At 51.3% G+C, this 27,318-nt stretch overlaps 1 protein-coding gene across 3 annotated transcripts in view; it reads right to left on the bottom strand.

Moving 5' to 3' along the window:
* Positions 1 to 1,371: 1,371 nt before the first annotated feature.
* The window catches only part of ABCC8 (ATP binding cassette subfamily C member 8), a 70,926-nt gene continuing 44,979 nt past the window's right edge, over positions 1,372 to 27,318 (bottom strand). The window contains exons 17-39 of one of the 3 annotated variants that reach the window (XM_066365103.1): positions 24,059 to 24,094; positions 22,025 to 22,060; positions 20,893 to 20,991; positions 19,771 to 19,855; positions 18,989 to 19,069; positions 16,808 to 16,945; positions 15,231 to 15,356; positions 14,219 to 14,318; positions 13,752 to 13,993; positions 13,492 to 13,658; positions 12,384 to 12,453; positions 11,772 to 11,929; positions 9,952 to 10,044; positions 6,828 to 6,930; positions 6,157 to 6,270; positions 5,662 to 5,782; positions 5,358 to 5,488; positions 4,377 to 4,455; positions 4,074 to 4,182; positions 3,594 to 3,697; positions 2,684 to 2,817; positions 2,176 to 2,238; positions 1,372 to 1,686 (exon numbers count right to left, since the gene is read on the bottom strand). In XM_066365103.1, coding sequence (XP_066221200.1) covers positions 1,549 to 1,686; positions 2,176 to 2,238; positions 2,684 to 2,817; positions 3,594 to 3,697; positions 4,074 to 4,182; positions 4,377 to 4,455; positions 5,358 to 5,488; positions 5,662 to 5,782; positions 6,157 to 6,270; positions 6,828 to 6,930; positions 9,952 to 10,044; positions 11,772 to 11,929; positions 12,384 to 12,453; positions 13,492 to 13,658; positions 13,752 to 13,993; positions 14,219 to 14,318; positions 15,231 to 15,356; positions 16,808 to 16,945; positions 18,989 to 19,069; positions 19,771 to 19,855; positions 20,893 to 20,991; positions 22,025 to 22,060; positions 24,059 to 24,094 — 2,527 coding nt within the window. In that variant the 3' untranslated portion in view covers positions 1,372 to 1,548. The remainder of the gene's footprint in view (positions 1,687 to 2,175; positions 2,239 to 2,683; positions 2,818 to 3,593; positions 3,698 to 4,073; positions 4,183 to 4,376; positions 4,456 to 5,357; positions 5,489 to 5,661; positions 5,783 to 6,156; positions 6,271 to 6,827; positions 6,931 to 9,951; positions 10,045 to 11,771; positions 11,930 to 12,383; positions 12,454 to 13,491; positions 13,659 to 13,751; positions 13,994 to 14,218; positions 14,319 to 15,230; positions 15,357 to 16,807; positions 16,946 to 18,988; positions 19,070 to 19,770; positions 19,856 to 20,892; positions 20,992 to 22,024; positions 22,061 to 24,058; positions 24,095 to 27,318) is intronic. The other 2 variants (XM_066365096.1, XM_066365111.1) reach the window with 2 other exon arrangements.

Below are 27,318 nucleotides of genomic sequence, written 5' to 3'. Positions count from 1 at the left end.
TGAGGGACGGTGAACTGGCCCCCTGTGTAAAAAGTTTGGGGACCTCTGATTTAAAGTAAGGAAAGAGACCAAGCTATAAGGAGATTTGCTACCTTATCTGATGAGATAATCACAAAAATGCTGTAACTCTTTTTTTTTTTTTTTTATATTTTTCTGAAGCTGGAAACGGGGAGAGACAGTCAGACTCCCGCATGCGCCCGACCGGGATTCACCCGGCACGCCCACCAGGGGCGACGCTCTGCCCACCAGGGGGCGTCGCTCTGCCGCTACCAGAGCCACTCTAGCGCCTGGGGCAGAGGCCAAGGAGCCATCCCCAGCGCCCGGGCCATCTTTGCTCCAATGGAGCCTTGGCTGCGGGAGGGGAAGAGAGAGACAGAGAGGAAGGAGGGGGTGTGGAGAAGCAAATGGGCGCTTCTCCTATGTGCCCTGGCCAGGAATCGAACCCGGGACTTCCACATGCCAGGCCAACGCTCTACCGCTGAGCCAACTGGCCAGGGCCAATGCTGTAACTCTTGTTATGTACCACCTCCCAAAATCATATGTTGAGGCCCTAAAATTCATATGTTGAAGCCCCTCAATGAGAGTTTATTTGGAGATAGGTCCTTCCTGTGAAGAAATAATTAGAGCTTAAGCAAGGTCATAGGAGCGGGGCCCTAATCCAGAATGTCTGAGATCCTAATAAGAAAAGACAGAGTGAAATAAGTAAATCAGAAAAAACCAGGAACTGCATTATTCCATACGTAGGTGGGACATAAAAGCAAGACTAAGAGACATTGATAAGAATGTGGTGGTTACAGGGGGTGGGGGGAGAGGGTGAGGGAAAGGGGGGAGGGGGAGGGGCACAAAGAAAACTAGATAGAAGGTGACGGAGGACAATCTGACTTTGGGTGATGGGTATGCAACATAATTGAATGACAAGATAACCTGGACAGTTTTTCTTTGAATATATGTATCCTGATTTATTGATGTTACCCCATTAAAAAAATAAAATTATAAAAAAAAGAAAAGAAAAGACAGAGACACCACAGATGTGCAAACAGAGGAAAGGCCATGAGGACATAGCTAGACAGTAGCTGCCTGCAACCCTGGAGAGAGGCCTCAGGAGAAACCACATCTGCAGCATCTTGATCTTGGCCTTCCAGCCTCCAGAACTGTGAGAAAGAACTTCCTGTTGTTTAAGCCATGCAGTCTTTGGTGTTTTGTTATGGCAGCCCTAGGACACTAATACAACCCCCATTTTACAGGTAAGAAAACCTGCTTTTGCTCATGCTCACACAATCTCTTCAGATCTGCCCGATGCCATAGTCAGGCTGGCCCCACTGGGACCCACTGTCCACCCCAACCCCTGCCCACCAGAACCAAGGCCTCTGGTAGGAAATAGCCAATTTCTTTATTTACAAGTGATTTATAGTTAGAAAACCCAGGCAGGAGGTGGGGCCAGGAGGAGCATGGGATGGCACTTGAGCTCCAGCAGGTCACTTGTCTGCACGGACGAAGGAGGCAAAGACGCTGTCCTTCCGGCTGAGCAGCTTCTCTGGCGTGTCAAACTCAAGGATGGCACCGCGCTTCAGGACAATCACCAGGTCTGCACTCAGGATGGTGTGTACGCGGTGCTGAACGGAGCAGGAGGGGGCTGGTCAGGATGGCGGGGGAAAGGGTTGGCAGCTGAGGGCATCCTTCCTGCAGCTTGGAGGAGGAGGCATATGACCAGAATGTCCTATCTCTATGGTGACTGGCCTTTCGTGGGGTGGCTATAATTCCAAGCCTTCTACCCACTAATGACACCCTCTCTACTCATTAAGTCTCAGCTCTGCCCAAACCTTCAGGCTTCAAGTCTCAGAGGCCCCCACCCATCTCTCATTTCCTATGGAGATGTAACCCCGGCCTAGCTCACAGGGCCTTGGGACAGGGAAGGTATTGGAACTCAGAGAATGAGAGGGTGGTCTGATGGACAGGCAGGTGCAAATTCTCCCCACTCCATATCCTGCAATCCAAGGTCCCTGCAAGCCCTCCAGACTCCTTGTCCTTCCCTGCTCCAAGGTCTTCTCTTGATTACCAGGCCCCAGGGAACCCAAGGGATGCTTTATGGGCCCAGCACACTTCCGCTGCACCACTCTGCTGCCTTAAGGCATGCTTTATGAGTGTTCCCCCTGAACCCCATCAACGGCCCCTTACCGCAATGGTGACCACGGTACGGTCTGCGAAGGCTGTCATCACCACCTTCTGGAGGATGTTTTCCTGCCAGGTTGGAGCAACAGCTATTGGCTCACATGCCTAGTGGATGTGGTCTGGCCCAGCTTTGGGGATCTGGAGCTCAAGGTTGTGGTCCAACTCCCATTTGACCCCAATCCTAGCCCCACCCCCTCCTTCTGTCTGGCCTTAGTCCACATAGGACTGACCAGGTTCCTAGCATTCAAGTAGCTCAGCTCCTGTGCCTGTGTGTGTGTGTGTGTGCTGTGAGCATGCGTTGGGGGTGCGGTGTGGTGGGTGACAGGTGTGAAGTCTGTGGATCTGTGTGCCCGGGGACTAGCTAGAGCCAGGGTCCTCAGCCCTTTGCCTTTTCTGCCACAAATGGCCTTGATGTTCAAGACAACTTGAACTTCAGGACCACTTTGTGTGAATTTCCCCCTAACACCCACACCCTCTCCGTGACCCCCATGCCGTGGCTGTGCCCAGCACCGACCGTGGCCATGTCGATGGAAGCTGTGGCCTCGTCCATGATGAAGATGCTGGTCTTCCTCACGAAGGCCCGCGCCAGGCAGAACAGCTGCCTCTGGCCCTGGCTGAAATTCTCCCCGCCTTCTGTGATGATGGCATCTGAAAGCAGCCCCAGGGAGAGGAGCAGAGCTCAGTGACTCCTGTGTTGTGAGTAGAGTAGACAGTGTGGCTTGGGGCGTGTGGGGAAATGTCTGTATGGGAGCAAATGTGTGGGTGTGTGTCATGAGTACAGGTGTGTAGGGTTGTTGTGCCTTACACAACAACATGGATGCCACCTGCATGGCTTATGATGGGAAGAGCACCCTCTGGAGTTGTGTGCTGCTGGGGACCTGGGAAGCTCTGGGAGGGGTGTGTGCACTTAGTATGTATGTCCTTCCCATGTGGGGGCCTTGGTGGTACGATTCTCCGAAGCAAGGCTTGGCCAGCCTCTGCTGTCAAAGGGGCTGCAGCAAACACACTAAGTGGGGTGGGGGCAGAGTCTTCCCAGCAACCTCGATGAGTGCGTTGGGCTTGTGATTTCCTGTCTGTTCTCTCTTTTCTCTTTCTGGCAGAACTGGGCAGGCAGGTAAGCAGGGAAGGACAGGTATATACTGAATATACTGCCATGGTATTGGGGACTTGCAAGCTCCATCTCACAGTCACCCTACTGTCCCCTCTGGGCCAGACCTTGAGCTGATCAGTCAGTTGTGTGACCTGGGGCAAGTCACCTGACCTCTCTGAGCTCCTGTATGGTGAGAGGTAGGACGAAGTGGTCTGTGGGGTCCTGCCAGACCTCAGACTCCAAACTCTGGACAAACCTAAGAGGTGAGTTTTCCCTCCCCAGCCCGTGCAAATGCCCTTTGGGCCCAGCCAGCTGCTCAGCCAGCAGTAGTTACCGAGGCCTCCAGGAAGCGCCTTCACCACCAGCTTCAACTGGGCTATCTCCAGGGCCTCCCACAGAGTGCTGTCAGAGCACTTCTTCTCGGGGTCCAGGTTAAATCTGCAGGGTGGCACACAAAGCCCCCTTAGGGAGGGAATCAGGGTCCTGGCTCCATCCCCGGAGGACTCACAGAGGGTGAGGCTGGTGAAAGGAGCAGTGAGTGAAAACTGATTGACTTGGAGGTCTGGCTGGGAGGCGGGCACTAAGGGTTGGCATACCCTGACTAGCGCCTGCTTAGGCCTAATGGGAAAGAGAAGGGCATGAGAGTAAAATGCCTCTGACCCAGCACCGGCCAGCCCCCTTGTTCCCAGAGCCTGAGTAGGGCTGCTTGCCCAGGGAGCTGGGTGCCCAGCTAAGTACTCCTGGCCTTGTCTGCCTCTTCCTCTTTGTGCTCCAGAGTCGATGGGTGGAGGCTGGGTGGGGTGAGGGGGCTCACCGGATGGTGCCACTGAAGAGAACAGGGTCCTGCAGGATGATGGAGAGGCGCGAGCGCAGGGTGTGCAGCGGCAGTTTGGCGATGTCAATGCCATCAATGATGATGCGCCCTGTGTGGAGACTGTGTCACAGGTAGGGCACCATGGAAGGGAATGGAGGTGCTGGGCACAGGTTCAGCCTGGGACATGTGTCCCAGTGAGGATGCAGTGATTGCTGGGTCTGCTGTGACATCTGACCATCCACCAGGACTGAGGTTCCATCTGGCGGCTGTGGGTACTCGTGGGGTACCCACCATACCACTCACCTTCAAACATGTCTACCATGCGGAAGAAGGCGAGAGAGAAGGAGGACTTCCCACTGCCTGTGCGACCACAAATTCCAATCTGGAAAGAGAGGAGCAGGTACGCTGTGGGGGTTTTGGGGGTACTGGGAGCTTCTGGTGCTAGCTAGGGGGGTACACAGGTCTAGGAGGTCACAGCATATCTTCTTGTCCTGGCCTTCTGATTGGCCAGAGCTGGGCCCTTGGTTTTGGACTTGTTTCCTAACGTGGGTCCAGAAGGGGCTCCTATTGGGACCTGTAAGCAAATGCAGGGTGTAGATGTCCCTTTGCCTGGGCCTGAGTGTGGGCCTGGCTGTGCCTGGCACTTAGTTGCAGGGGAGTTGGGGGCACTAGTCTGTCTCTATATGCATGGGCGTGGCAGGAGGGCATAGGGTGGCTGAGTGAGGTCTGCAGGGATGTGCCTGTGTGTCCCACCTTAAACTGGAGCCATCTCTGGCTGCATCGCTTCCTGGACTTGGAAACCAACAGAAATGGCAATAAAGAATGAATATAGGAACAGAGAGAGTGACAGAGAAAAGGAAGGGGAGGGGCAGTAGCAGAAAGAGCAGAGTGGGAGTGAGAAAGAGGGAATCAGTGAGAGAGGGGGGTCAGAGTGCCAGACAGGGGCTCCCTCCCCAGGACGAGGGCCTCCCACACCACCCCTAAGGCCCTGCTCCAGAGCTCACAGGGAAGTCCCTGAGAAAGTCTTGACCATTTGCCATCAGCTTAGGGGTGCTGAAAAGCTCTTTTAACCAGGGAAGTCTGGGGTGTCCTCCTTGGTGGGTGGCTGAGGGCAGCAGGAGGAGAAGGGAAGAGGGCGTGAGGGCAGAGGTGAGCTGAGCCATGGCGGGTGAGGGGCCCAGGGCGAGGAGACTGGGTGCTCAGAGAGGCTGTGGGCCCTGGAGGGCCCTGGAGGGCCCCGAGGTGATGCTGTGAGGCCGCCAGCCCTGTGCCCTCCCGCCCAACCTTCTGTCCCGGGGAGATGAGGGCGTTGACGTGCTTCAGCACGGGCTTCAGGGAGCTGTCGTAGCGCACGCTCAGGTTCTGGATCTGGATCTTCCCTTGGTCCGGCCAGTTCTTCGGGATCAGCGATGGGGCTGGGGGCCAGGCCGGGGGTCAGCCACCAGGCGTGGGCCACACTGGTGCAGGAGTTCCACCTCACCCCAGGCCGGGGGTCAGCCACCAGGTGTGGGCCACAGCTGGTGCAGGAGTTCCACCTCACCCCCAGGCTCCCTCATGGTCCCCCTCAACCCAGACACGGCACCCTCACCCAGCAGCCCCTCGTAGTTCTCCGCCTCAGTTGTCAGAAGCCCATGGATGCGTTTCACGGCGCCCAGCTGGATCTCCATGTCCGCCAGGTTCCTCACCATCCAGTTGAGGTAGTTGGAGACCTGTGGAGAGTGAGCCGGCCACAGTCAGTGACCATGTGGACCTATCTATCCCTGGCTCCCGGACGCTCTCCCTATAGCTGAGGAAGGGCTGGGGTCCCCAATATCTTTTGCTGCCCGCCGGCTGCCTGTTCAGGGTGGCCTTTCCTAGAGGCACAGGGAGGGTTACTATAAATGTGGTTTCTTACCCACCGCCCATGTGGGCCCTGGGTGAAGAGGCTGGGCCCTGTAGTTGGCTTTTCTGCCTGCATGCTCCCTCTAGCATCAGACTCAAGCAGCTGGGGTAAGGCTTGGGGGTGTCTCATTTGGAAAAAGTGCCTGGGATTTTCTGAGGGGGTTTCTGACCCCACCCCTCAACCTAGCCTGCTGCCACTCACCATGAGGGCGTAGGTGAGGCCCAGGCCCACCAGGCCAGCAGAGAGCTCCCTGTGCAGGGAGTTGGAGATGGAGGTCACGGCTGCGATGAGGACCACACATGCACCAATGTATTCCTGTGGAGAGACGGGGCTGGCCTGGGCCCTCGGAGGTTAAAACCACAGTGTCCTCCCCGCCTGCCCTTTAGGGCAGAGAGTAGCTCAACTGAGGCTCAGCCCCAGCCCCCAAACTCAAGTACACATCAACAGATGCACAGGAGGCCTGGCCTGTGAAGGCTGGAGCTCCAGGGGACAAGGCGTACACACTGCTTGTGCTCCCCCTGCTCCTGTCACCTGCACACTTGCCTTACCAGCTGGCCCACACGTGTACCTAACGTGTCATATGATCCACTTCAGACACACTCGTCACAGTTAAACACACACCCGTTTTCACATACCTCAGACACACAGTCCCCAGGCAATAATATGGAGAAAAGAGGGCTCAGGTCAGACACCAGGACCAGCAGGGCTGGGCGGAGGCCTTGGTGCCCACCCTGCATGCACACGTGGGCTGGTGGTGTTTCACACCTCTTCCCACCCTCTGGTCCATGTTGGTTTGGCCCTTGCTCTGCAGAGCTCCACACTCCTATGGGAACTGTGTCCTGGGGGCTGGGCTGGGGGTGGGTGGCACTTGCCATGCGGACTTCTAGCCATCTGTTGGCCGCCGTGAGGAAAAGAGAGGCAATGTTGTTAGAGTCTGTGTATTCGAGTAGTTTCTGCTGGAACCGGGCTTCGTACCTGGAGGGAGGAGGAAAGTCTGAGGGAATCATCTTGGTCCACGTGGCCTCTGGGAACCTTCCCCGACCCGCTGGGGCAGCTGAGATCTTTCTGTACAAGGGACTCTGGAGGCTTCTCTCCTGCCCTGGGCCTTCATCGCGGTCTCTCCTGAGGTTACTGCATATAGGTCGGCCTCTCCCTGACTGGCCTGGGCTCCTGGCATTGCCCTCCTTGGCCACCTCCTCAGACCTGGCTGCTTGGGCCAGGCCCAGAGGAAGGGCAGGGGCACTTGTTTGATGATGAGCTATGGAATGAAAGAAAGCCACCTCAGCACTGGTCTCAGGGGCACAACTGACGGGACTCAGAGGGACTCAAGACAAGGCTTGGTGGGCATTTGCTTCTCACTCCTGGAAGATGTGGGTTCTGCTTTGATTATTTCTGGGTAGAGGGCCTGTGACTACGCTCTATGTGTGAGGAGAGTAAAGTGAGTCTCTGAGGTGTGAGAGAGCGTGTGTGCACAGCCACAGGGTGGATGTGTGTGGGGGGTGAGGTGTCTGAGGTGAGTGTGAAACCACACATCTGAAGGGCTTAAGTATGTGTTGAAGACGTTGAGTGCATACGTGCACGTATGTGACTGATCTGAGGGCGAATGTGATGAGAATGTGTGTGAGCTTTTGTGATACATGTATGATGGCGGAAAGAGCCCCATCTTTGGGGACATGTGAGCCCAGGTTGACATCCAGTCCATTACTGGCTCTGTGACAAGACTGAGACTAAGTTTCCTCATTGGATAGTAGTAAATTCCCACAGGGACAGCAAGAGCTTCTGAGCCCAACACGGAGCCCAGTGCTAGGTACTCTTGAAAGATTTTTTGGGAAAAGCAGGAACTAGAAAAACCAGAAGTTCAGACAGGCCTGGGTCCAAGCCCAGCCCCAGCTCTCACTGGCTGCGTAGCCTTGCTTTGGTTCCTCAGCCTCTTTGAATCTTTTATTTATTTATTCATTTAATTTTAAATTTATTAATTTTAGGGAGACAGAGGAAGGAAGAGAGAGAGAGAGAGAGAGAGAGAGAGAGAGACAGAAACATCGCTCTGTTCCTGTATGTGCTCTGCCCAGGGAATGAACCCACAACCTTTGTGTATCAGGATGATGCTCTAACCAATGGAGCTATCTGGCCAGGGCTCATCTCTTCATTTTAGCATGGGCTACAGTAACTGTGATGAAGATTAAACTCCTGTGAGGATGAAACACAACAGTACACGTGCAATGCTTAACTCAGTCAGGGCCTGGTACTTGGCAAGTGTGCAATCAGTAAAAGCTACTCATCTCTCAACAGGGCAGCCTGCTGGGCAAAAGCCAATGAATTAAACACATCAAGGGATGATTATAAAGTTCTCCATGCATTTAAAAACCATCCACAGCATTAGTGTAGTGTGTGGGAGGCCTCACTAAGCAACCGTTCCTCTGGCTGACCACAGGCTTGGTCTGGGGCTGGTTACAGAATGCTGGGAGTCACACGGATCCTCCCGACAGGGTCCAGCCCATGCTAGGAAAGTCACAATCTCTCTGCCCCAAGCCCAGCCTGAAGGCCTCCAGGACACCAGTTACAAGAGGAACATCAAACAGAGTAGAGGCTAGGTCCAGGGGTGTCAAGGGGCCTGGACGTTGAAGCAACTTGGGAAGTTCAGGCTTGAGTAGGGGGCTGGGAGGAGACCCTAGATTCACATGCTTGGCTCCAGGGAGCTTCTGTGTGAAAGACAGCACAGGCTGGCTGGGGGAGGGGCTGCCCAGTGAGCAGAGCCAAGGCCAGGGTAGAGCTCTGCTTTCCTTTGCTTTACTCAGACAAGACCCCTAAGAGGATTGCACCAGGGGCCTGGATATCTCTCCTGGAGCTGTAGCTGGACTTTGGGGATTGTGGGGGAAAAGATGTAATCCTCCCTGGACCCTTTCAGCTGGTCCTTGGACACAGGGCTTGGTGTTGCTTGGTTCCTGTCACACCCTGCACAGCTGTGCCGTCCTAAAAATAACCTGGAATCACTCTCTGGTTGAGGCTTAGATACCAGAGCCCAACTATCTGGGTCAGGGGTTTCTGACCTGTCTGGCTGGAGGAGAGACGCCCTGATACATCAGACGAAGACGAGGGAGGGGAGCACCAGCCCCCTCCACGCCCCAGGCAGCCTCAGATGCTCCAGTCCAGCCAACATCATAACACAGGGTAGAAAAAGGATGGCAGGGGCAGGGAAATATTTGGGGATATTCCTCCATTCTGTTGAACTCTTATCTACCCTTTGAGTCCTAGCTCCATTGCTACCTCCTCTATGAAGCCTTCCATGACAGCCCTTCCCTTGTATGCTCCCACAGCTCATGTCTCCTTCCTTTCAGAGTACTTATCACATGGTTTGTCCTAGTCTGCTCGAAGCCTGGACTGAAAATGCCCCCAGGGCAGGTGCTCATCTGACTCATCTCTTTTTAGTGCCTGGCGTGGAGCTTAGCACATGGTGAATGCTCAGTCAAGTTGAATGAATGAGCAGGTTCAGTCTGGGCTTTATGGGGCCTTACACAGAGCAGCTCTATTAGCTCTCTGAGCCCCAATTTCCTTATCTGAGAAATGGGAATAATCGTTGTCACCACCTCAGATTTCAGGGCAGAAAGAATGGAAATGGCATGGAAAGAACTGAGCAAAGTGTTTGGCTTACAGGATGTTCTTAATCAAACATGGCCTCATGCTTGCCCAGATGATTTAAGGGCCTTTTTAGCGTTGATATGTGAGTGCTTGTCCCAGCCTTGTTTCTTTTGAAATTCTGCTTGAGTCCACAAAGGACCTGGGCTTGGCTTCAGGGCTGAGATTTTCCTCTCCGGAGCACACAGTGGAGCCCACCTGGCCTGACCCCTCTGGTAGACATTATCTTGGCCTTGGGGTTTGAGGAGGGGATGAGAGATGTATGTCCTGGGCCTTCCTAAGTGGAGCCCTGAGAATCGAATCTCATGACCTGTGACCCTGGCCCCAACCGCAGCCACGCCCACCCCAGGGTGAATCTGGTACCTGAATGCTCGGATGGTGATGAGACCTTCCACGGTTTCAGCAAAGTGTGACAGCAGCGGGAGCTGGGTGCTGTCATCCAGCTGCTGCAGGTCCCTGTGCCAGGGGAGCAGAGGGGACCGGTTAGGGGGGCAGGCTCAGGGCTCAGCCTGGGTCTGAATCCTAGCTCCATCTCTTTGACCATGTGTGCAAATGGCTGTACCTCTCTAGGCCTCACTCTCTCACCCTGTAAAGAGGGAAGTCAGCGGTACCATCCCCATCAAGCAGTTGTGGGGACAGGACAGCTCGTCTAGTAGAGTGCTTAACCAGCACACTGGCACAGTGACTGCTGTCCTGGGCATCACCTACCTCCCGCCTATATTTCTGTCCCTGCACTTCTGCCGCACAGCCTCGCTCTGCAGTAAGGCTGGGCCGGCCATGATGGTTAGTTCCCTTCACAGGCGAACAACCTGAGCCTTGAGTCAGGTAGTCAAAGGAACAGAAAGGCCAACTCAGAGCTTCCAGTCATCTCTCCAATAACCACAACAGCTTTCAGCACATTGCGGGTCAGAATCTAAAGGGCCCCTTGCAGGGAAAAGCCAGAAGTTTCCATGGAAACAGAATTGCTGCCGCTCTCCACAGCTGCACAAGTGCACTGGTGCCCAGGAGGCCGGGCTGGGGTGCAGGAGGCGGCGTTCCTGGACGAGCCGTCTCCACAGCGGGTGCCAGGGCGACAGGCAGTGTCCCTGGCAGGAGAAGCGAGCTTTGTAGAACAGTTTTCACAGTGTTTAAAATGCACTGTAATTTTGTGAATGTCAATGTACTACGTTCCTTGTAGGTACCAGGGGATTCTGGATCATTTAGGCAAAAGGCCATTTATATAGATCTTGATCCTTGTGGTCAAAGTAATTAATTGTACAAGGCCAAGATGTATCTAAATTTAATTATTATTATTATTGCTAATTGGCATTTTGACTCTAGTTTTTAACCAACTTTGTGCACTTGGAAAAGGTACTTAGCCTTTCTGACCACAACCTGTAGTAAGAAACACATTTTATATTACAAATAAGTACACACACACACACACACACATACACCCACCCCATACCACCTAAACAAAGCTTCCATGAAGCAAAGCTTACTGTTACTATGTGAATGTAGTCTGATATTTTCTGTTCTATTTCATTTAAAAATAAGCTAGTTGTGATCTATGATACTAATTTCGTAACCCACAGCTCAGTTGTAATAGGCAGTTTGAGAAATGGTGGCCTCTTAGAGGTTCTTCAAACTTCTTTGAATCTATGAATTTAACAGAATCACTCCCAGAAACATTTCCTAAAGAATGTTCTTAGAAAATTTTGAGCAGGAAAGAGGCATGTGTGGCTCCAAGCTTGTGAGGGTGAATGTGACAATGAGAATGGTGAGAGACTCCCTCGGGAAAGGCTTCCATCTGAACCCCTGATCCACGTGGCTGGGAGGTGTGGCTGCCCTCTGACTTCCGGCATCAGCAGTCAGCCTGGTCACTGGACTCATACAACCCTCCTGAGAAGCATTTTGGCACGCATACATCATACACCCTGACCTAGTAGTTGCATTCCTGACCGTGGCTCCCAAGGAAATAGTCCAGACATTAACTGCAGCATGTGTGCTGACACGTGGTTACATTAGTGCAGTGGAATATGAATATTTCATTTCCTTCATGTCTGTTTTCCTCTTCATGGGGAACAAGACTCTACTACTTTTAGGATAAGGACTCTAACAAGAGTACCAAACTGCCCATTGCAAAGCACCTCCCACTCCCAACCCCACTCCCAACCTCAGGGGCTAGCAAATGATACCATCACCTGGATGCCACCCGGAAGTACTTCTGGATAAAGTAGCACACAATGGCCAGGGGCAAAAGGGCCACGAGGAACACGGGTGTGACATAGGAGATGACGGCCAGGGCGGAGACACAGAGCAAGGTGGAGCGGCTCAGGCACTCCAGTGTGGACGGGATGTGCTGAGGAAGGGGAGGGGGAGAGGAAGGTGAGTTTCAATATTTGATGATGGTTAGTGTTTCCTGCACCAGGCTTTGCTCTCTCACATTATTACAGGCACACGTCTAATCACAATCACCAGCTACACTGTAGGCTCCCTGAGGGCAGGAGTCCGGACTTGGTTTTCTCACTGTCTAGTACTATGGTAGATGAAAAACATAGGCTAAATCAAAATAAATATTCTCCACAAAATCAGTTGCCTCGGTTCACAATATCTTGGTACCTTACCGGAGTGAGAGCCAAGGGCTGTGGCTCCCCTCAGCTTTATCATAAGGGCCTCACAGGGGGCATTATAATCAGATTGGGGCCCACTGGGTGCCTCCTCCAGGGCCCAGGTCACCAGATCTGGGGAGGCCAGCAACAGACAGGGGCCTGGCCTCTCTCTGAACTGGAGAAATGGTCTGCCGTCCTGTGTACCTGGTCGATGGTGTTACAATCAGATGAAAATCTATTCAGGATGCTTCCAAGGGGCGTGGTCTCAAAAAACCTAAAAAGCAACAGAAGAAGTTCTTCATTTGTTTATTTCCTCCCCGTTTCTGGAGTCATTTCTGGGTCTAACATCCCAGGCGTGGTGGCCTTTGTAGGTCCATAGACATCTGGCTTGAGTCCCTGAGAATTTCCACAGCAGCCCAGAGGGGTGCTGGCCCCTCACTAGCCTCTCTTACTACCAAGCCCACGTGTGACCACTGCCACCTTTCTCAGCTGCTTGCTAAGCCTGACTCACTCAGCAGCTGTCCTCCTCAGGACATAGCGTCCTCTCCAAGGGACAACCAGTCAGGGGAACAGAGCCCTGGGGACAGCCTGTCGGTTGGCTGACCCTGCAAGGCCACTCTGGCTGTCATCACGCTAGCTGTGACAGAGAGCCAGCCTAACCCCAACCAGAGTATTTCAGAACCACAGATCTGGGACAATTAGAGGGTAAGTAAACTTTGAGACCATGTCTTTGGGCCACAGAGAGCTGAGAGGTTGACAAGTAAATAATGTAGTCAGACGGTGAGGTCTGGCATTGACAGGGGTGGGGCCGGATAACCTGTTTGCCAGTTGTGTTTTTAAGCTGAATTGGCCAGCCAGTCGGACAATGGCTTCTTTCACACCAAGTGGTCTCTGGGATTTTTATCCATATCATTGTAGAAGATTAGAACAGCTAATGTCCGCAGTGTCAGAACCTACAGGCTGGCTGAGGGAGGAGGGAGAGAGCTGAACTTGTAGGTGGAGACAGGCAGATGGTACCTGCCTAGGGAAGGGAAACTAACATTCACATAGAGCCTGCAGATGCTCACTTTGAAAGACTGGTGACAATTAGATGAGTTAACTATGTAAAATGCCTACCACTGTCTGGCTGATTAAACGCCAGGTTGCCTCTGCTTTCTGCACCTAAGAGGGCACTTTTACACACACTTTGGGCTCCTTGAATCTCAACAGCTTGTGACAGAGATTGCTTGTCCCCATTTTACACATGGGATAACTGAAGCCCAGATAACAGTGACGTGCCCACAGCCCCAGCATGGCAGGGACAAGGGGGTACCTCATGGGAGCCAGGATGATCTGGTTCAGCAGGCTGCGGTGCAGCTTCTTGGCCACTTTCAGCCCCGTCCACTCCACTGTGACAGACGTGACCAGGCAGAGCACGATGCCCAGGCTGCAGAGCACCGTGAACACCATGGCGTAGATGGTCTGGTCGAGGGAGCATTCCTGGGCCAGGCAGAGAGTGAGGCGAGCTCCTGAGGGTGTCCATGGCTCAGCCCTCTCCCCCCCCAGCCCCTGCCCCAGGGCTGCTGGCCCCACCTGGCTGAGGGAGCAGTTCCTGGCCATGGGACTCAGAGTCAGGGCGCTGTCGGTCCACTTGGCCAGCCAGTAGTCAATGGCCACCAAGACCATGTGCTTAAGCAGCTGGGAGAAGACAAGCAGCGACAAGAGCAGGATGCCAGCGGACGACAGATACTTGGCGCAGGCTCGCCATGGGATCTTGGCGCGCTGGTGCAGCACCGACGACAGGTTGTCCTCCTCCTCACTCTCAGCTGCCTCCTCTGCAGGCCGAAGGAACCCACCCTGTGGCTTCCCATTTCATATCCTTCTGAGGTAAACCAGGGGTATATTATCCCCACTTACAGATGGGAAGACTGAGGCACACAGAGGGGAAAGGGTATAATCAAAGGCATTCTATCTTACCACCCTCAGAGCCCAAACCTAAGTCTCCCAGTGAATGATTTGACTTCAAGCCATGGTTTCGCTCCCAGGCCCACTGTCTGTACCTTCATCCTCTTCCTCATCCAGTAGGAGGCCATCCCTCGAGGACATGGCCCTGGGAAGGCCCTGGGGTGGCTCTGGGACTTTTCTCTCCATGATGGTCTCCTGAAAGACAAATGGGGCCTGGGTAATGTCCTCAGGTACACAGAGGGGAAAAGGGAGGACAGGGGGCAACCACCCCTGGTAACAAACAGTGTCAATGTCCAGGTTGCCCCTGCATAGGAGAGGGTCAAGAGGGACACATGTTTGTACTACCTTCCCTTTCATCAGCTGACAGCACCCCAATGTCCCTGTGGAAGACCACCTCTCCCCTATTCTTAGTTTCTGTGATTCAAATGGACTGGTCATTCTTCCTGGCTCCAGGGGTGGGCATATGGCACAGGACTGACCACTACTCACATTCCATATCCCAGGCCACAATGATTTGTTCAGAGGTGGGCACATGACCAAATTGGACCAATGAGAATCAGCCCTGAGATTTTTGCTAAACAACTCTGAAAGAGGCACTCACTTTCCGGCAGTTGTTGATCTGAGAGAAAGTAAACCTGAGACTGCCAATGGCCCTCACAGCTACCATGGGAATGAAGCCAGTTTGAGGGGAGCAAAGTCAACGGATGGAGAAAGACAGATCTCTGATGACATTGTTTAACTGCCCGGATCCAGACCTACCTGAAGCTATGACACCCCTGGACTTTCTGTTTCATGAGTCAATAAATCTTTAACTCCTCTCCCCCTTTTTTTCCTTTGTCTAGTGACTTTGAGTGGATTTTATGAAACTTTGCAAACTCAATGGTATCTGATTATCTCAGGATAAGGGGAAGGCATCCCCCTGATTCTGCCTTGGGCAGCAGGAATAGGTCCTAGTTTTCCTCTGATCGGAGTAAGTTCACACTTAGCTCTCACATCTGCCCTTTGGGGGTGTCCTGGGCCAGTGAGGGCAGGATATGCCGTTATGAGGTTAGTTCTACCAGAACCTTCCACTCAGGGGGTGGCTGTTGGCTCCTAGGATACACCCACCTTTTCCAGCTCTTGATCCTGCCGGTTCATGAGGGTCTTCCAGTGCTCAAACAGCTGGCACTCAGACCTCTGGAAGTCCTTGAGAGTGCCCTCCCTCTGGATGGTGCCGTCCTTCATAGCGATGATCTGGAAAGGCAGAGACAAACCCTGCTAAGGGCTGCCTGGGAATGGGAAGTGGAAGTCACACCCCCGCCTGACCAAGGAGTCGGAGGTGGACACACACACATCCTTTCTCCACCACAAGTGGCCTCTGGCTCACCCACTGCAGTGAGCTGGTAGTGATAACCTACCCTCATCAACACACTCCCAGGATTTAGAGTTTGGTACATCTGGGGGTGATTCTCAATGGTTGCCCATAGTTGACAGGAGGATATGCAGAGCAACTTAACGCATCCTGGTCAAACTGTCTGGTTATCTGCAAGGCAGCTGAGGCAGCTGTCTTTACACACTTAATGGGCTGACTGCATACTGTCTTTAGCTCCTCCTGATGCAGGTCTGAGAGTTCCACCAGTTTTGGCAAAGCATCCGTTGGTCTAAGTACGTGTGGCCATGTCTCTTTGAAATCAATAAAACTTATTTTATTTGAAAGACTCAGTGTTTCACACTCTTGTAGACTTGTGATTAATTCAGACACCTTCTCCTGCTTCTCTCGTCCCTCCCACACCCCATGTTTAGGGAGGGGTGGGGGGAGTCTTATCCACTGATAGTTTAGGAAACCAGGCACCTCCATGTTTACTTTCTTTGGATTCAGAATTGTCCTGCACTGTCTTGCCAGGGTCACCATGGAGACTTAGATATGAACCTGCACCTATTTCAGTTTTTTTTTTTCCAGTCTAGATCACCCCCCCCCCCTGCCTTTTTCATAGTGGAGGGAGGGTCTCACTGCATGTAGATGGGAGACTTATTTGGGGGAAATTAGAAGGACACTTAGCACAGGCCTGAGGCTCAGGGAAGACCTAAGTTTTCAGGGGCAAATTTATATAGGGGTCAGGCAAGGCCCAGATTTCAAGTCACATAGTTCTTATCTTAAAAACTAAGTGATTTCTAATGAACTGAGAAGGAACCATGTGTCCATGTTGAGGGGTACGGGGACTTAGTTAATAATGGGGTTTCACAACATTGCATTCCACTGATAACACGGAAGTTCCCATTACCACTGCTATTGTTTGTTTCCATCTTTCCTATCCTGTCCCAACTTGAATATGACCCACTGGGTGGCAGAAAGCTGGTTTTCCCATCCAATGGTCATTCCCCAAGGACAGGGGGATGAGACATCCAACTGAGCAGGAAACAGAAGGTAGGAACTGAATGTCTGCTTCTTTCTGAGATGTCTCAGTGCCAGCCCTTGTGGTGCCCAGGCCAGGATGGGGACCGTCTGCAGCTGTAGGTGACTCCAAATGCTGGGGCTATGCAGGTCTCTCTGATCTGCCCGGTCAGCACAAAGCCACCTGCTGTTGATCTCTTCTGCTTGGTAGCCCTCAGCCCTTACTCTGAGACATATGCTGAACTCTTCTGACGATGTCAGACCGCCTCTCCCACTTCAGCCCTCTGCAGCGTGGCCTCTTTGGGGCCCTCACCCAGTCTGCGTGCGGCAGGTACTGCAGCTTATGGGTCACTAGGACCACTGTCCTTTTATCGTCTCTGAGGAGCTCGAGGATCCCGGCCTGCATCAGGTGGTCACTCAGATGGACATCCAGAGCTGAGAAGGGGTCATCCTGGATAGAGGGGAGAAGGCAGGGGCAAATGTAAAGGGAGGGGTGACAGTGAGTACCAAACCCAGCAGAGTAGTATCAGCTCTGGTCTATGAACTGACACTAATTAGTAAGGTGACCAATCATCCTCCTTTAGGGAGGACAGTCCTTCTTTTGTAAGTTCTGTCTTCCCTCAAAAAGTGTCCTCCAACATGTCCTCCTTTTTGATATTGGAAGACTATATTTGATCTATGCAGAGTCAATCCATTGTGTGTAATGTGATGTATTTTTATCTAAATGAGTACTTTTTTCTTACAATTATTATTAAAAATTAATAGGCATGTAAGCCTAATTATAATACAAAATATTACAAATGTTTTTATTATGCATCGATCAGATTCTAGTGTATTACTGTTGCAACGAATAAAATGTTTCTTTTCTTTATGATATTGTTTTCTTCAATTTATTTTTGTCCTTCTTTTCATTGTAAAAAAGTTGGCCACCTTATTAGCTGTGTGGCCTTGGACCTAAGCTCTCTGGGCCTCAGCTGCCTCATCTTAAAATGGGGCTGTTATCAGCTATCATTCTCAAACAGATCTAATCACAATCCTTTCCCGACTCCTGATCCTCCAGTGGCTCCCCATAGTCTACAAGGCTTGAATTCGTTAGCATGGGAATCCAGGCCCTTTACAAACTGCTCAGTCTTCCTTTCCAGTCTCCCTGCTCATCTGTATTTCCCAAGGTCAGGTTTCCAGGGAACCTGCCATTCTAGACCTTCGTCTAAACTGTTGCCTCTGCCTGGAGTGCGGTGTGTCTTCTGTCTGCCTGCTGAACTCCTACTCATCCCTAGTGTTCCACCCAAGCACTGTCTCTTCCTGTGTCCTTTCCTGACCCTCATACCTAGCCTCCCCTCCTCTCTCTTTCAGCAGTAACTTTCACAGAGTCAGATCTGATAATTATTTACATGAGGCTTCTAAGAACTGAGAACCCCTTTCCCCCCCAAATGAACTGACAACCCCTTGTGCCTGTGCCTGGTACAAGGTAGGAGCTTAATGAAAGTTTGCTGAGGTAAACTAAAATATTCACTTTACCTCTCTTTAAACAAGGTTGTTTAAAGTTTACATGGGATCATGAATGAGCTAGTACTTTGTAAAGTACTGTGCATGAGTCAGATAGTTACAGACTATGAGCCTTACATAATGAAGTATATTTAGTAGGGAGTATTTATGTGTGTTGTGGGGAAGAGAGGATAAAGCTGGGATCAGAGACCTGAGCTTCCTTCTTCCAATTCTCTCTCTAAATGGCCTCTCTCTTTCATTCTATTTAAGTGACACTTCAAGGCCCTCTTCCAGGAAGCCCTCCTTGATTACTCTAGTGCTCACAGTTGTCTTCTTGGACAAGGCTCCTTATGGTCTGTGCCACTTAATTTGACTTTCAGCTGGGTGTGGCTCTTGCGTGTAGGTGAGCTTTGTTTCCTTTATGACTCTAAATCTTTGAGGCCAAAGGCTGGGTCTTAGAAGGGTCTAAGAATTCTTCATTATCAACCAAGACCTGACACAGAACTTGGCATGAAGTAGGACAGGGATAGCTAATAAGTTTTATCTCATGTTTGATTGCTAGTGATTACCTGCTGTGCTGTGTCAAGAATGATTCTGAGGCCAAATTAAGTTTCTATGAGAAAAAAATTCTGTGATCAATTAGCAATGCCTGCTGTGGGCATGAGCTGGGAAGGGGCAGCACACATTCCATGCACTGGCTATTCTTATAGTCAGACTAAACAAGTATTGATAGGTTGGGGATGTACTACAGAGAGGTGGCCTTTAACTACTACTTGCCTTCCCTCACGGCTACTGCAGAGCTCAGAGTGAAGTCCACAGTGGGTTAATTGCTCTATCTTTGACTCAGTTTCCCCATCAATAAGATGTATAAGTAGTATCTCTGGCAAGAGAAGTTTTCTCCTGACGAGGGAGGTAGCTGGGAGATGGTGTGTGTGTGTGTGTAGGCAATGAGTCATGGAGACAAGCCAGATAAAGGGACCCCTAGGGAGGTGCTGGCTGGGGCACTCACCAAGAAGACGACGTTGGTGTGCTGGTAGAGGGCTCGGGCCACGCTGATTCGCTGACGCTGACCACCAGACAGATTGATTCCCTGTCACCAAACGGGAGGAAAGGTCATGCCCTCATAGCCCTTCAGTAGAGACTGCCCTTGCACCCACTCCACTGTGAGCTCTTCGGGATAGAGGGCTGGCTGTGTCCGTCTCTTTGTCCTCCTTCCCCCTCACCCCCACTTTGCAGAAAGAAGAAACTTGTACATGTTTACTGAACTCACTGGGAAGTAGGAAATATAATCTCCAAGTCTCTGAAGAGTCATCATATAAGTGCTAGGGACCATCTGACCAGTGAAAACCAAGAAGAGGATGTAGGGGTTTCATCATACACAAGGAGGACAGCCATGGGAGAATCCTATTGTCTAAGCTTGTGGAGGAGGGGCCCCGCCTCGAGCGCAAACAGGAAGAGCATCACCCTAAGCTTAGCACAGTGCTGTGGGAGCTCCCAGTATGTATTTGAGGCATGTATAAAGGAGATATCAGTGATGTCCAGCCTGGGAAGGTGCTAAACTCACCTCTGCACCAAGCAGGGCTGAAAACTTGTCAAGAACGGCCTCTGGCCCAGGGCATGAGGAGATCATTTTGACCCCACTGCAGGAAGCTCTGTAGGCTTCACCCTCTCATTTCCCAGGTACCTGCTCTCCCTGAGAAGTATCTTGGGGCCTGGTGGTGATGATGGGTGAGAAGCAGGGGAGGTTGAGGTCCCCAATTTTGAAAAAAAACCCTTGGAAGCTCTACTAACCCGTTCCCCAATCTGGGTCTGGTCTCCATGGGGCAGGATGTCGATGTCCGGCTGCAGGGAGCAGGCTTCGATGACCATCTTGTACCTGGAGTGGGGTGGGGTGGGGTGGGGACACAGCTGATCAGCCAGGCCAGAGCGGAGCATGAGCACCTGCAGAGGGTCATTAGCTTCCGGGCAGCTGTACCCAGGGCGAGCAATGGCTTTAATGGGTCTCGTGCTTGGGTGCAAACAAACACCAGGTAAGCTTAAAAAAAGCTGAGAGCAGCACCTTACATGGTCTTTCAGCAAGTTAAATATTTGAAGGATGGAATTAGATGGCAGAAAATATACCACATAGTGACAAGAGAGGGCCCATGGCCCCTGCGCAGTAGGAAAAGTGACAGTCAGAGCTGATGCTTGGGGCACTGCCGGGAAAATCACTGCTAGTTGGTTTAGGCAGTAATGATAATGGCTGATCAAATATTTGCCCAGCCTGCTCCTCTCATACTTCCCTGGCCAGGTCTCGCCTGGGCAGGTGCCCACCAGCATGCACAGAGGAGGCATCAGAGCGTCTTGGTAACATGTACTTGGGTATCAGACAGCCTTGGATTTGAGATCCATTTCTGTCACTCAGTGGCTGGGTAGCCATGGGCAAGTTACTTAATCTTTCTGAGCCTTGGTTTCCTCATCTGTAAAATGAGAATGATAATAGTACCTGCCTACTGGGACTGTCATAAGCATTAGGAAATCATGCGTACAAAGAACTTGGCACTGCGCCTGGCACCTAGTAAGAGCTCAGTCAGTGTTGGTGGTTATGATTCACTGGAGGGTAAATAATGCACAGGCCTGGGGAGCTGGGTCATTCTTCCCCCAGCCACAAGAGAGGGCAGCAGCAGGGCTCCCTCGCCTCCCTCGCTTCCTGCCCTCTCACACAGGAGTTGGGCTGCTCGGAGGCTCAGGCACATCTGGCTGGTTTCCAAATGGACCACATGGAACAGGCTGGAATCCAGATAAGCGGGCTGGAGAGTGTATGGCTGGATGTGGGCAACTGCTGAGGGGACTGGGGGCTGGGGCAGGTAGCTAATGCTGCTCATGGTCAATTTCTCCCTTCCCCCGGCCTGCCTCCTTCTGAGAGGCTTTTACCGTTGTTTGTTGAAGGGACTCTCAAAGGTGATGTTCTCCTCCACAGTGGCGTTTAGCAGCCATGGTTTCTGAGAGGCATAGGCCACAGGGCCTCTCTTCCTAGGAAAAGCAGGGTGGGAATAGGGAGGCATTTTCAGGGCCTCATTCTCAGAGGCAATTGTTAAGGCAAGGGGGTGGGGCAGCACTAAAATGGGAGGTGCTATTGGCAGAAATCTGCTGTGTGGCCTCTGGTGGCTTGTCTTTCCCTAGGGTCTGAGGCAGGCTTGGGTGTTAGGTCTTAGCTGATTGGGTGGGCCTTGATGCTTCCCTGCCCCATATCCCATGTACCCCAACCCTGCAGTATGTACTCCTTTCTGAGTCTCTACCCAGAGCCCAGGAGGAAACCAAGTAAACTGGTCTCCTCCTTCTTTGAGTAGCTCTCAAACCGTTCAACTCTGACATTAGAAGAAAACTCTCCAAACAAAACTTTTTGTTTTGGGGGTGAGAGGAGGGGAGATAGTGAGACAGACTCCTGCATGCCTCCTGACTGGGATTCACCTGGCAACCCTGTCTAGGGCCAATGCTCGAGTACCAAGGTATTTTTAGCACCTGAGATTGACACACTCAGACCAACTGAGCTATCCTCAGCACCCAGGGCCATGCTAGGACCAATCGAGCCACTGGATGTGGGAGGAGAAGAGGGATAGAAAGGAGAGAGGTAGGGGGATAGAAGCAGATGGTCACTTCTCCTGTGTTTCCTGACCAGGAATCAAACCTGGGATGTCCATATACTAGGCCAATGCTCTATCCACTGAGCCACTGGCCAGGGCCAAAACTTTTAAAAGAAGTGGAGCCAAAGAAACCACATTTAGTTTGATGCAATTTTGAAGGACCCCCCACCCCTACTAAAAAAGAAAAGGAAAAGATGACCAGTAGATAAAAATGACCTGATGTGAAGTTTATGGCCTGACATACAGAAAGAAGCACAGTGGCTTCCAAACCGCCTCCCTGGAGCACAGAGCCTTCCAAGGCCTCCTTCCTGCAGCTGGGGTGGTGCGCCTGGGGACTGCTCTCCAGCGCTCTGTGGCTCTCTTGGCCTGACAACCCACTGAGGAAGCCTGCCCTGAGGGCAAGTGCTCCCAGGACACTGTACCTGATGTCTGTGTTGGCTGCGGGCTCCCGGTCTGGGCTGCAGCAGGGGAAGAAAGATGCACATTCAGGGTTCAACGAGTGGACTGAATTCTCCAGAGACATTTTGAGCTCCCTCAAAACCCAGCATGAGTGTCTTTGTCATCATCCCTGTGACCAAGTCTGCAGCCACAGATGCTGCATGGAGAGGTGTAGGAGTGGGTTGTGGCCATCCTGGGGGAGCCTTCATTGTGTGAGCCCCAATACTATCAAGAACCCACGTGAGGTGTGTGAGGAGGGCCCTGGGGACCCAGGTCAGGTACGAGGGAGAAGTGGGGAAAGACACCATTGGTGTAGGCTCATGGGAGGGACACTTTCTTCGTCAGAGGAGTAAGGGACCAACGTGTGGCTCCTTCAGACCCAGCCTCTGCATCAGGGCTCAAGTGCACTGGCCGGGGACTCAGGCTGACACAGCTGCACAAACAGCTGAGACAGGGAGTGCTGTCTGGCAGGAGCCAGGCCTGGCTGTGCAGGCACCAGCATTGCCTACAGTTTGTGGGTGGGAAAGTACAGCCGATGGAACTTGGGTGGCACCTAGAGAGCTGAGAGGGGCTCCAGGTGTGATTTGCAGCCCCATGTGGTCCTCTTGACAACCAAGGAACCTGGGGATCTGCTCGGAGAGACACAATCAGCTGCAGTGCCACGCGCCCTCGACTGACCTGACTTGCTCCAGTACCAACTATTCGGTCCCGTTAGTCTCATGCACACAAGCGTACTTGTCACATACCATGGAGCCTGATTTTTGGCTTAAAAACTATGATCACTATGGCAAGAGAGGCTGGGCCTGTCATCACACCCTGGCACTTGGGGACAAGGTGAGAGAAAGGGCAGACAAAGACAGGAAAACGAACCCTCTGTGATACTAGAGAGAAGGCCAGGGCTTAAACTTACAACACTGAGTCAACCTTTCCAGTCCCGGCTTCCCATCACCTGCAGTGTGTTGAATGTTCTTGAGGGAGGTGAGGTCACAGAGGGTTCTGAGGGTCTCAGGACCTCATTAATCTTTTTCACTTTGACTTTTCAACAAGAACATAAAGCAACAAGACCCAATTTTTGTCTGACCTGGGAGAGAGCCACCTCCTCTTCTTACAGCCCTGTTTTCTCAGTGTTGTTTTCATGATCACCCATAGGGACATTTTAGACAGATTGTTTTCTAATTGTCCTCTATTTGATATATTTTTTCCAATTCAGTGTTTTGTTTTTTAATATTCACAAGGTTGTGTAACCATCACCCCTATCTAATTCCAGAACATTTTCATAACCCCCAAAGTAAACCCATACATATTAGTAGTCACTTCCTGCCTGCCTGCCCACCACCTGTGGCAACTGCAAATCTATTTTCTGACTCTATCCACTGTGAATTTTTTTTTTTTTTTTTTACACAGGGACAGAGAAAGAGTCAGAGAGAGGGATAGAGAGGGACAGACAGACAGGAATGGAGAGAGATGAGAAGCATCAATCATCAGTTTTTCATTACGGCACTTTAGTTGTTCATTGATTGCTTTCTCATATGTGCCTTGACTGCAGGCCTTCAGCAGACCGAGTAACCCCTTGCTCGAGCCAGCAACCTTGGGTTCAAGCTGGTGAGCTTTGCTCAAACCAGATGAGCCCGCGCTCAAGCTGGCGACCTCGGGGTCTTGAACCTGGGTCCTCTGCATCCCAGTCCGATGCTGTATCCATTGTGCCGCCACCTGGTCAGGCCACCATGAAATTTTAATACTGCAGATATACTGTATATCTGTGTATATACTATGGCCCTTTGGAGGGCCACAAATCATTGTAATGCCTTAGTTTTTTCTCTCCTCAAGGACCACGTTTTGGCCTCGTTGAGAAGGCATGCCTTATTATAAGAAGGCCTCATGTTTCTGAAATTATGTAGGCTGCACACCCTTGAATTCATACTCAGTATCCCCATCACCATAACCCCCCCTCACCTTGCCCCACACCCAGAACCTTCCCTTTATTGGGACCCACTTCTAACCCAGTTCCAAGGCTGTACCTGGGGTCCTCTCCCGTCTCGCTGTCAGGAAGGCTGCTGGGGCACAGATGAGGGGAAAAAAATAGCACCAGTTACTTCTCACTCCATTGTTTTTCTCTCCATTTTACCGGGTCTATAGGGAGAAGCAATCCTCCAATCCCCACCCCCGCCCACCCCCACTGGCCCCAAGTGGCTTCCTTGGGGAAGAAAATGTTGTTCTCAATCTCTGTTTTTCCCAAAGTCACATGGATGGACACCCTCCAAGTAGCAAGGACCTCATCAGCGTTCCTGGCATGACTCAGAGTGGCAGTGAAGCTGGCTGGCACCAGGGCCGTTTTATAGTGTAGTTGGGAAAACTAAAGCTCATTGAAAGAAAGTGACTTTTCCGAGGTCATGATCATTTCATACAGAGTTTTCAAACTGTGGCATGGGAGCCAATCAGTGGATCTGAAATAAGTGAATTGCAACTGCATTGAAAAAAAAAAGTATCAGTATGCACTGCATGTGGTCAAGATGTGTATTTTTTTTTTTGCAAAATTGCTTCTCTTATTTATCAAAGAATGCATGAATGTAGTGGGCTGTGATGTGAAATGCATTTCATACTGTGGATTATAGTAGAAGTTTTTTTGAAAACGCTGAGTGAGGTGACCTGAATTTTGGTGCCAGTTTTTTGCCAGTGCTCTTTCTTCTGCCTCCGGCCACCTCTCAACCTTTTGGAAGCAGCCTCCTGACAGTGAAATGTGTACTTCTTTTTCTTTTTTTTTTCATTTTTCCGATTCTGGAAACGGGGAGGCAGTCAGACAGACTCCCGCATGCGCCCGACCGGGATCCACCCGGCACGCCCACCAGGGGGCGATGCTCTGCCCACCAGGGGGCGTTGTTCTGTTGCATCCAGAGCCATTCTAGCGCTTGAAGCAGAGGCCACGGAGCCATCCCCAGCGCCCGGGCCATCTTTGCTCCAATGGAGCCTCGGCTGCGGGAGGGGAAGACAGAGACAGAGAGGAAGGAGAGGGGGAGGGGTGGAGAAGCAAATGGGCACTTCTCCTGTGTGCCCTGGCCGGGAATCGAACCTGGGACTCCTGCACGCCAGGCCAACGCTCTACCACTGAGCCAACCGGCCAGGGCCGAAATGTGTACTTCTGACATTAACATTTAGAGAAAATGATCTGCTCTGTTTTCAAATAGATCTTACGGTAACAGTACTAAAATCAGCTAACATTTATTGAACTTTTATAAACACAGTAATATTATTATTTTAAAAGTTCAAAATAATGATATGAAGTTTATTTTGATTGTCCCCACTTTACAAAGAACGTGAAGCTTAGACAGGCTAAGTAACTTGCCCAAAGTCACACAGACAGCAAGTAGTAGAGAAAATAGATTTCTTTGACTTCAAAGCTTTGTATTCTTAATGACTATGTTACATAACTTCACTGGGATTCTGCATGCCATAACTTAGCTCTGATACTGCCTTCTTGTCAGGAAGACCAGATGGACAAAGGCAGAGATGGAGAGAAGCTTGAGGAAATTCGTCTTCCTCATCAGCTGAGGGGCAGACCTGAATGGAGACCTTGACGGATATATAATCACTCATCTCTAACCTTCATGGTCTCATCTCCTCTCAACCCCACCCAACTTTGCATTCCCTAAACCATCAGATAGCTTTATTTTATGGACAAGCTGGTAATGTGAGACAGATTAAAATACCCAAGTTTACAAATTCCAACTCTGTAGCCACAGCCCAGATAAGCTTATCTGTGGATTCTGCTGCCTTGGCTGCTTCCAGAGCCGCAAAGGCTGCTATTTATCTGGAGAAAAGCGCATCCGTGGCCTCCCTGAGGACTGAGGTGCACAGTGAGCTCTCCCGCCTTAATTCAGTTTGTATCATTGTCTGGGCTGCTCAATTAGCCCTCATAATAGACTGGGTCGCTCTCTAATCAGCTCCTGTGTAAATCTTTTATCCCCAGTGGGATCGGATGGCAGGAAGAGCATCTTTTTCAGCCCCCACAGTGCTGAGCACATGACAGATCTGTAATAAACGGAGGTTGTTAACTGACATGTTAATCACTAGGGAAGAAGGGAGGGGACTAGCACATAATAAAGCTGTCTTCATGCCAGGCATTGTGTGAAGCTGTTTGTATTCACCACTTCATCCTCACAACAGCCCTATAAAGAGATGTTAGTATCCCCGTTTTATAGAGACATTGAGGCTTAAAGTTTGTATGATGTGCCCAGCGGTACAAAGCTGGGAAGAGGTGGGGCACTGGGGGTGAATCCAGGTTCACCTTCTCTTTCTAGTGTAGTCCCAGCTCCCTAGAGTGAGCCTCCCAAGACGTGTGTGTCTATGCTTTAACCTGAAAAGTAGCCTGCAAAGAATGGTACACATGGCACTCACTTTCTCTCACTGATTGCTGGGCTCTTCAATGAGTGTTGGGGACATTTGATTCCCCTCATGCCTGCACTTTAGGGACCAAGTACTGACCTGAAAGGACAATTTCCCCCAGTTTTCCAATCCTACTTCCTTCCCTGAGCCAGCCATGAGCTGGGCACATGTGAGTCCATCAACCCGAATCAAGGCACAGAGCCTGCCCTGCAAGGGCTCACGGTCTGGCAGAGTGAATCAGACAGGAACAGGAAGTTAGAGTGGCCAGAAGAAAAGCAGGAGCAAGAAAGTACTACAGAAAAATTGAGGAGAAAATACTCACAAAAACATGCGAATGCAGAGAGAAAAGACTGGAAACTCCTGGGTGATAGGATGTTAGGCGGGTTTTACCTTCTTTATACTTGTGTATCTTATGTAATGTGCATTCTTTTAAACTCAGGGAAAAAATGTAATTTTTAAAGGTAGTTTGGTAGAGGAAGCAATCTGAGAAAGTGAGGAAGGGCTAGAAGTTACAGCTGAGCTGCTCCTTCGTACAGGGGAGCCCCGAGACAGTGGAGGTGGGGGGAGGCGCTCAGCAGAGAGCGCGGGCAGCCCTGAGAAGTGGAAAGGACACGGGCTCTAAAGTTCGTATCCAAGGGGCTTCTCTACTCTACTGGTTGTGAAATCTTAGGCAAGTCCCTTTACTTAGGGGAGCCTCTGTTTCATTATCTATAAAATGGGGGTAATGGCACAAACCTCACAGTGACACTGGGAGACTATATTATAAATATAGTTTGTAGCCTGACAGGTGGGGGCACGGTGGATAGAGCATTGACCTGGGACACTGATGTCCCCAGGTTCAAAACCCTGAGGTAGCCGGTTTGAGTGTGAAATCATTGAAATGATCCCATGGCCACTG

This window comes from Saccopteryx leptura, chromosome 1 (assembly GCF_036850995.1).
Source record: "Saccopteryx leptura isolate mSacLep1 chromosome 1, mSacLep1_pri_phased_curated, whole genome shotgun sequence".
NCBI classification, from domain to species: domain Eukaryota; kingdom Metazoa; phylum Chordata; class Mammalia; order Chiroptera; family Emballonuridae; genus Saccopteryx; species Saccopteryx leptura.
The sequence above is the reverse complement of the archived record's forward strand: the minus strand, read 5'-3'. Positions and strand labels throughout refer to the sequence as shown.